This window comes from Eucalyptus grandis, chromosome 9 (genome assembly GCF_016545825.1).
Source record: "Eucalyptus grandis isolate ANBG69807.140 chromosome 9, ASM1654582v1, whole genome shotgun sequence".
In the NCBI taxonomy this organism is placed as follows: domain Eukaryota; kingdom Viridiplantae; phylum Streptophyta; class Magnoliopsida; order Myrtales; family Myrtaceae; genus Eucalyptus; species Eucalyptus grandis.
In genome coordinates, this window is record NC_052620.1 from 23,176,438 (window position 1) to 23,185,292 (window position 8,855).

General features: G+C 40.8%; 1 protein-coding gene across 1 annotated transcript; it reads left to right on the forward strand.

The window, feature by feature from the left end:
• Nucleotides 1–2,711: 2,711 nt before the first annotated feature.
• On the forward strand, nt 2,712–6,920 carry LOC104420464 (probable disease resistance protein At5g66900). The gene is made up of 4 exons (XM_039301547.1): nt 2,712–3,692; nt 4,806–5,161; nt 5,645–5,859; nt 5,968–6,920. Exons 1-4 carry the CDS (start codon nt 3,675–3,677, stop codon nt 6,474–6,476), a joined length of 1,098 nt encoding a protein of 365 aa, XP_039157481.1. The 5' UTR covers nt 2,712–3,674; the 3' UTR covers nt 6,477–6,920.
• The last annotated feature ends 1,935 nt before the right edge of the window (nt 6,921–8,855 follow it).

Here is an 8,855-nt window from a genome sequence, read left to right on the forward strand (position 1 = left end):
ATGTCAGCTTGGGGAGGTATTTTACATTTTCCCTTATGCTTGCCATAGCCCTTATTCTTTCCTTGTGTTGCCAAATGAGCATTTTCTCCCAATTCCATAATCAGTATTTCTTCCTCTTGAACACACATGGTCATGAGTTCATTAATTGACCATTATTCTTATATGTGTTATAAGAGATCTTGAAAGGTGCATACTGTTGTGGGAGAGTGTTCAGAATATAATACACAATGAAGGATTCAGATATCTCAACCTCAAGGTTCTTAAGCTGAGCTGCAATGTTCCTCATTTGCATGATGTGCTCACGCACACCTCTAACACTAGTGAGCTTCAATGATGAAAACTTCATAATTAGGGTCATGGCATGCGCCTTCTCAGAATTTTCAAACTGCGCATCTATGGCCTCCAATAAAGCCTTAGTATTGCTATGCTGAGAAACTGAACCACGAATACTAAGAGATATCTTAGCTCTTATAAACATGGCACAAACGCGGTTGGACTGCTCTCATTGGTTATAAAGAGCTATCTCAGCCGGAGTGCTCGAATCAGTAGGAGCAGGTGGTTCGTCTTTCCTTATAGCATAGTCAATGTCCATCCACCCCAATTGAAGAAGAACTAACTTCTTCCAAACTTTATAGTTCTCACCATTCAAGTATGGGAACATGAAACTTAAATTCGAGAGAAATTCACAAAGTTGCGAAACCGCATATCAAATAATCATGCTTATGTCACAAAATTTGAGGCAAATATAAATAAATCATGTTTTACCAATGTAAACATGTCACAATATGAATCACATAACATAAAAACTACCTATGGGCTAAGTTTTTAATTTAAATAGATTCATAATTACTTCATGAAGAAACTATCATATTATATGCATTTTCTTAATCCCTATGGGTAAATTAAGAAAAATAATATGATATTTCATCCTAATTAATCATATTAATATAATGAAAATTCTTGTGGGATAAAATTCATTATATTAATATAATTAATTACAATCAATGTCCATTTCTTAATATGATCCGAAGGCTCTTAATATATAATTTAATTAATTAAAGATGTTGTGGCCACTCCCTAATTAATTAAATATATGGACCATTGGACATTTAATTTCATGCACTAAATATTCATAAAAATGCATGAAATGACAAAATAGTAAATAAAAACATTGAAGGGCAGAACAGTAAATAAATCGGCCAATGGCATGATTGCAAAAATTTTAAAAATTTGAGGCAAAATCGTAAAAAGAGACGCGCGGAGGAGACGTCAGGTGCGTGCCTGGCATGCACTCGTTCCCGCGGCAAGCGCGTGGTCCGCACGCGCGCCGTTCAGCGTGCAGGCGCGTGCGTGGATCCCATGCGCGCAGCGGTTGAGCGCGTGTGAGAGCGCGTGGCGCATGGATTCCACGCACCTGCAACCGCAGCGTGCGCGTGGGCTCCACGCGCCTTCTTCCTCGCGTGAACATAAGCCTTTCTGCCGGTTTTTCACCATTTTCAGCCGCGATTACACCGTGGTTTCTTCTCTGGCAGCCCATCCCAGACAGAAATAAATAATGGGTTTTGAAGAACATGCCGGTACGATCACAAGGTCTAAGTTTCGGCGAAAATGAGCAAAAATTGGCCTCAAAATCAGACGAAAATTTCACAAAATACAATTCCTTCAACCACCGCGACTTCCGCCGCCCGATTAGCCTCCGGCGAACACCGATATACCGGAAAAACTCATGGCTAATGTTCCTTATGGCGGTGCGACTGTGCGGGTCCGAAATCAAGGGGTGGGTCACCGGAATTTGCCTGGAATTTGGGAGTTTCTCTATTGGCCTCAAAATTCGAATTACTGTTCATCTCCAAAATGCCCGAAAAACACACCAAAAATTCGAGAAAAACAAGGCAGAGGCACTAGACATGCTCTGATACCAAATGTAAGACATAAATAATTCATATGCAGAAGCCAAGATCGTTTATAGACAAACCTCCAGCCATTGTTTGCATTCACGTTCGTCGAATGTCCTGAAAAATCAAGAAAATAATAGGCACACTCTACTAACCAAATTTCCTTACGTACTAATGGTGTATTTTAAATGTGAGGATTTTGTGTTAGACCTTGTGATCACCCGTCAGAAATGAATGTACGTTCATATTTATACATTGTCTCCCATCAAGACGGCCGGTTGTCACGAAAGGGTACGGAGCGTGGAAAAACTTCATGTCGAACAGTCACAACTTTAAGAGAAAATTTGGGTCTAAAATGTGAGATCACAAAAAAATAAATAATAAACTGATCAAAATCCTGATTGAAAATATATTATAGTGTATACAGACGGATAATCGGTTCATGCATGATGCGAAAACGAAGTAGCTTGGCTCATAGAAGCTTCACTAAGCAGTGTGCGCTAACCGTGATAAGCGAATAGTTCTGAAAGCTACGCAACATAATTTCGTCCATTACCTTTCAACGTTCCGTTCGCTGTTCTACCTCGGGGGTCAGAGGGCTCTGCACGGTGGGGCTGGGAGACACGTGTCGCCCAAGAAGTGGATTAGTGTGATGACACGGTGGAATAAGAGCTCCAGCTAATATTTTCTCGGGTAACGCCGGGCTGGATAAAACCAGCCGGTACGGACAAAACACGTGCCTGCAGCTTTCACAAAGACCTAAGCCAGGGCTCTCGCAGTGGAGCGTGCGAATTGGACATGTTCGACTACTGACGACAGGTATTCTTCTACCCACAAATGATGGAAAAAAGAAGCCCCAAAGCGGGGGCTTCCAGTGGATGCTCTTCCGAGGAAATTTCCCCAGATAATCATACTCAAGAATTTCTCTCACCTATCTTTCATCTCATTCTCCATTGTTGCTTCAAAGACCAAAAAAGGTCCTCTTTCTTCTTGCCTCTGAGAAAAAACCCAGAAATATGAAAACAGAGGAAAGCGTCCTTGCGAATCTTGGGAAGTGGGTTGCTATTCTTTGAAGCATCCTTGGTGACCCATCAAGGGATTGGATTTTATTGGCTTGTTCGGTCTGTGGAGAAAGAAAGAACCAAGAAATGTCAGTTGATTTCGTGGGAAATGCGGTGGGAACGGCATTCGGCGAGCTGTTTGCGCTCGTTAAAGAAGTAGTGCAAACCATTGCCGCGTTTCAGGAGCAGCTCAAGAAGATCGAATCCACTTAGACTCCATATACCCAATCATGAGAGACATCGACGAGTTCAATAGACGGATGGATCGTAAAGACCTGGGGAAGATCCGGGCCCTAATTAACGATGGCAAAGACATGGTCAAGAAGTGCTTGAAAATCAAGAAGTTCAACCTGTAAGAGAGGTATAAGTACTCGAAAAAGCTGACCGAGTTCGACGCGACACTCTTCATGGAGTTCCAGCTTTCTGTGCCGCTGATGACTGCGAGGAACACCGCGGAGATATTGGTGGAGGTGAAGGACTTTCGTGAAGAATTCAGGATGCACCATTCCGGTCGAGCAAACGATGGGGCCATCCAGAGTGGGCTCGGGGCTTCGGGCAATCTCGCCGTCCCTGAGGCACCCGATTTCATTGTTGGGTCGGAGGTGGAGGCGTCCGTGAGGACGCTCAAGGGCCGGTTGCTTGAGGAGGGAGTGTCTGTGATTGTTGTGACCGCCCCGGGGCGGCTGTGGGAAGACCACTCTGGTTGCGAAGTTGTGTCATGACGTGGACATTGAAGGTATTTGTGACTTGCGTTTCGATGGATCCAGAGCTAATTAAAGTAGGGATGCATTTATTGATTGCTCCTTGCCAAATTGGTCGCCTCTAGTAGTTTTTGGTTAGCAATTTACGTATATAAGAGCTGTTTTCTGAATAATCTTCCACTTTTGCACATATTTGAATGATTGAATCCCATTGCCTCTTGTAGATGTGAATGTTTGCACAAAGAACTGCTTGGATTTTATACAGATGGAATCAAGTAAAAGAAATTTTTTCTCATCATTAAAATTTTTGGGTGTCATGTCCAATTTTATAGATCTTTCCCAAGCTTTTTGATATGCAATAACTCGCATCTCTTTGGTTGCAAAACTGAGCGCCTTTCTTAATAAGCTGAACACTTCTCTTCACACGAGGTAGGCTTCACACTTATTACATGTGCTGTATGGTATCTACTTAGCTCTGTTTCTTATCCTACCAAATTCAATATACTATAAAAGTGTAGTGGATAATTTTGATACTCTTTGCAAGCGATAGGAGTCAGACTTACTGTTGTTTGATATAGGCAAATTCCACAACAATAACATGTTCATCCGTGTCTCGAAGAAGCTCAACCTGACAGACATTGTCCAGAAAATGATTCAACATAAGAATTTCCTGGTACCCACAATTGAAACAGAAGATTGTGCAGTTCAGTACTTGCAGCAACTGCTTGAAAAAATAGGACAAAATCCTGTGTTGCTTGTGCTGGATGATGTCTGGACCGAATCCAAATCCTTCCTCGATAAATTTGTTTTTAAGAAGATCAAAGATTACAAGATTGTGGTGACATCAAGATATGAGTTTCCTGATGTTGATTTTGTGAATCACCTGAACCCACTGAATAAGGGTGAAGCCCTGCAACTTTTTCGTCGATCTGTTACAATTACCGGTAGAAGGTACAAGATGATCTCTTGGAGCAGGTATGCTCTTGCTTGCATGCATCCATTCATGGATTTCTTATGGTCATACAAACTCTGAGTTTATCTTTTTCTTCAAAGAAAATGCTTAACAAAATGAACCTGCCTATCCTTACTTTCATCTCTCTTTCATCAAAGAGAGGCCTTGGTTTGTACTAATTTTTCCCCCGTGGCAGGTGGTGAATCGCTGTAAGAGATTGCCATTGGCTCTTACAGTCGTTGCCAAGTCTCTCCGAGGAAAGGATCCTTCATTCTGGGAAACGAAGCTTCTTGATTGGTCTGAAAGACGTTCCCTTTTGCGTTCAGACAGTGACGTACAAGATTGCCTCAGAAAGAGCTTGGATCACTTGGATGGTGAAATCAAGGAACGTTTCTTGGACCTCAGCTCGTTTCCAGAGGATCGCAAGATTCCCGCCACTGCCCTTATTGATATGTGGGTGGAATTGTACAAGTTAGATTTCAGTGGAGTGCGTGCCATTGCTGACCTCAATAAACTTGTTTACAGGAACCTAGCTGATCTCGTAGTCACCGGGTATGGCTCTGATGAAGTTTGTTCTGTTCTCTCATTCTAACTTTTCTAGTTGCTACTGCTCTAAGTGTACCTCATTAGATTATAGTCGGCATATGATTAGTTTTTCCTGATACATGACGGTTTCAAGCGTATGTGAAATGGACAAAGGCGTGATTAGATCTTTGTGCCAAGATTGAGAGTAATTTATGCACAACCAACTTTCTGTTTCCAGAAAAATGGGCCTACTAGATATTTTGAATCCACACCACAATTACTGCACCTGACCTTCAGCCATATTCTGTTCCGCATTGTAAAGTTCAAATGGATTATACAGAGGCCTGTAAAGAACATCTCTATCTCCTGACTCAATTTCTCAAACGTGGCAAGGATCAGATGTCTTTCTTTGCTAGTAAATTGAAATAATCAAATGCCTTGCGTTAGATTTTAGCACAAGAAACTAGAGTGCAAATGCTTATATCTGAGTGTTTGATTGCATACATACAGGAAAGATTCAAATGAGGATGACGACAAATGTTACAGTAGCTACTATGCTATGCAGCACGATCTGCTCAGAGAGCTGGCTATCTTGGAGTGCGACCAGGGGGAAGTAGAGAAAAGAGAGAGACTTATTTTGGACTTGACTGGAAACAGTTTTCCCAATTGGTGGAGCGAGCAAAAGCAACCGACTCTCAATGCTCGTCTAGTGTCCATCTCCACAGGTTGGGAACTCTCTCTCCCCCTCTATCTCTTTCTCAATAACCCGTATGGAAAAATTCAGTAGGTCTGTAGTTAATTTACCTTTTTAACCATCAATGTTTATAATGCAGATAAAACATTCTCAACACCTTGGCCAAATTTTCAATTGCCTAAAGTTGAGGCTCTGGTCTTGAACTTTGAGACCAATATTCGAACCAAAACTTATGCTTTGCCTGAATTCATTGAGAAAGCAAATATGCTCAAGGCCTTGATAGTAACAAACTATAGTTTCTCTCCAACTGAGCTGTGCAATTTCCACATCATCGGGTCCAATTTAAGGAGAATAAGGCTTGAACGCATCACGGTTCCTTTTCTAAGCATGGGACAGCTACGCCTACACTGTCTGCAAAAGATATCCTTTTTCATGTGCAACATCAGTCAGGCTTCAACATCAGATGACGCCAAAATCTCCGATGCAATACCAAACTTAGTGGAGCTCCACATCGACTATTGCAACGATCTTATGGCATTATCGGATGACATCTGTAAGATAAAACTTTTGGAGAAGCTTAGCATCACAAATTGCCATAATTTATCTGCACTCCTTGAACAGATTGGGCAATTGGCGTCCCTGAAGTGATCAGGCTTAATTCCTGCACAAACTTGTCGCAAGTACCGGACTCAATTAGAACCCTCCAAAAATTGATATCTCTCAATATATCTGATTGTCTGAGCTTGAGCACCTTGCCCGATCAAATTGGTCAACTGGTTAATTTCAATAGCATGAACATGAGAGGATGTTTGAGGTTGTCTCAGCTACCGCGGTCGATCATGAGGCTGAGGAACTTGAGGAAGGTGGTGTGTGACAAAGAAAAAGAAGCTTGTGGGCACCTCTCCGGAGCATTCTCATAGCTTGAGCATAATAGCATCCGAAGAAGAAGTGGCTAACTTAAATTGGCTGAACGATTAAGAAGAGGGTGATCAACCGATGATCTTGAAAAAAAAATTCCACGTTAAATATTGTTTTTGAACTATATTTTTTACTATTTATATCTTTTGGCTGTTTGTTGAATTTATTTCCTGGACTGTGCACTTTTTTTTTATATGTGAACGGCGTTGATTAGTAGAGCCACATCATTTTGTTAGTTTTTCCGAGTCAGAATTTTTTTTCCTTCTATCGCGGCTCCTTATCATCACCACCACTTCAGCATCTCCTTCTCTCTCTCTCACCACAAGATACTCTCTATCTCAAATCCGAAGTGCAAACTCAGATTCAAGCCACTGGAACCTCACATTTGAGGTCGCGGCGGCCTTAAACCGGAGGTCGCGACCGCGACCTCGAATCTGGGGTTACGAGCCTCAGATCTGATGAGAGAGAGAGAGTGAGAGAGTGAGAGAGAGGTGCTTGCAATGTCATTCGAGCGAAGCTTTTTATGGTGTTTGAGCGCGGCTTTGGTGTTGTGGCAGCTGTCTGAGCGGCGCAGCGGCAAACAACTGTTGTTCAGTGGTGACGTTGCTTCGGCAATGGTGGTGCTGCGTTTAGAGGTGAGGAGAAGGGATGATGCCACATGAAAAACACAGTATACAAGTAAAAAGGCAAGTTAACGGCATAAGGTTCTCGTCAATCGGCTGGCGGTATCAAATTTTTAAGGGAAAATATAAATTGAACCAATTTTCAAAAGTTCAACATTAGTATGCATAAGAAAATTTTTTAAGAACGATATTAAATATTGAGAAAAAGTTTAAAATCACTGTGTGGTTACTCTTGATTGGGAAACATTTCTCAAAGACCCAGAGAGATTGAGTTTCACAATCAGTAATGGCCCATGAAAATGAATATGAACATATATAAAAGATTGCTTCTTTTATTATTCCCATTTCTCTTCTTTGCCTCACCTTTTACGAGTAACTCTAAATTACCTTTTGCTTTTGACTTATTTTTTAATTTAAAATTTTTCTCGAAGTGATTTTTTCTTTCAAATTTTTGCCTTTTTTTTTTCACATCTTGCGACACATGCAATTTGATTTTTTTTTTTTTTTTTTTTGGGAAACATGACACTAAAAATGCAATAACTTTGTATTATGTTTTTTAATGTAAAATTTTTTTAAGTTATCATTTGAGTGCCATTTTTATAAAAAGACAATCACTTTAATGCTATCATCGATCTTTGTGGCTAGAAAATCTAACGTGGCAATTTTTTTAACATAAATCTATCTGACTTGGCTCATGGACAAAGTGAGTACTTATAATTGTTATTAAATAACATCAATTAAAAAATTTGTTTGCCCCAAATTAAGGAATTGGGGCTGAATCACAAATATTTAGACCATAACCCTATATTTAGGAATTGTGGCAAAGAGAAAGGAGGCAACTATAAACAAAAGAAGCTGAGAAGGCTATTTTCGTTACCTAAGCCTTGCTTCCGAAAATCCTAACCTTTATGTAAAAGAAACGAATATTTTCTCGAAGGAGAGAGAGAATTTGAATATTTTCTTCAAATCCAAACCATTTCTTCAGATCAAGGAGGAGCACCAATAGCAAATCAACTTTTCTTCTCTCATCTTAGACGACAACTCCAACTGCAAAGAGAAAAGCAGTGTCCGTTGAGCTTTTTCAAAGCTCGGAATTGCTCTCATTTTCTCGAAGGGGAGAGATAGAGGGGAAATGCCAGAAATTTATGGGCTCATGGCATGCGAAGCGCCTTCTCCCGGTTGCGATAGTGTCACCACCACTAGCAGTAGGAGCTCTGGTAAAGATGAAGGGCAAATTGAACCGATCAAGAAGAGAGAGAAAGCGGTGATGTTTATTCTTTTCTTCGTTTTAGTAAAGAAGATGAAGACCAAGAAGAAGAAGGACAAGAGAAGACAATTTGGTGAGTTAGTTAAATAATTGCCAGGTCATCTTGTTGTTTGTCCGTGTTGGAGCTCAATTTTTTTTTTATTTTAAATCAGCGTTGGTATTAAGATTCGCTTAAAAAAACAACTATGGAGAATGAATCGCTGGAATTTGTCGGCAGAG

Coding starts and splice junctions, on each gene's coding strand:
- LOC104420464 (XM_039301547.1), top strand. Junction 5,162..5,644: donor GCTGATCTCGTAGTCACCGG/GTATGGCTCTGA, acceptor GCATACATACAG/GAAAGATTCAAATGAGGATG. Junction 5,860..5,967: donor TCTAGTGTCCATCTCCACAG/GTTGGGAACTCT, acceptor TTTATAATGCAG/ATAAAACATTCTCAACACCT.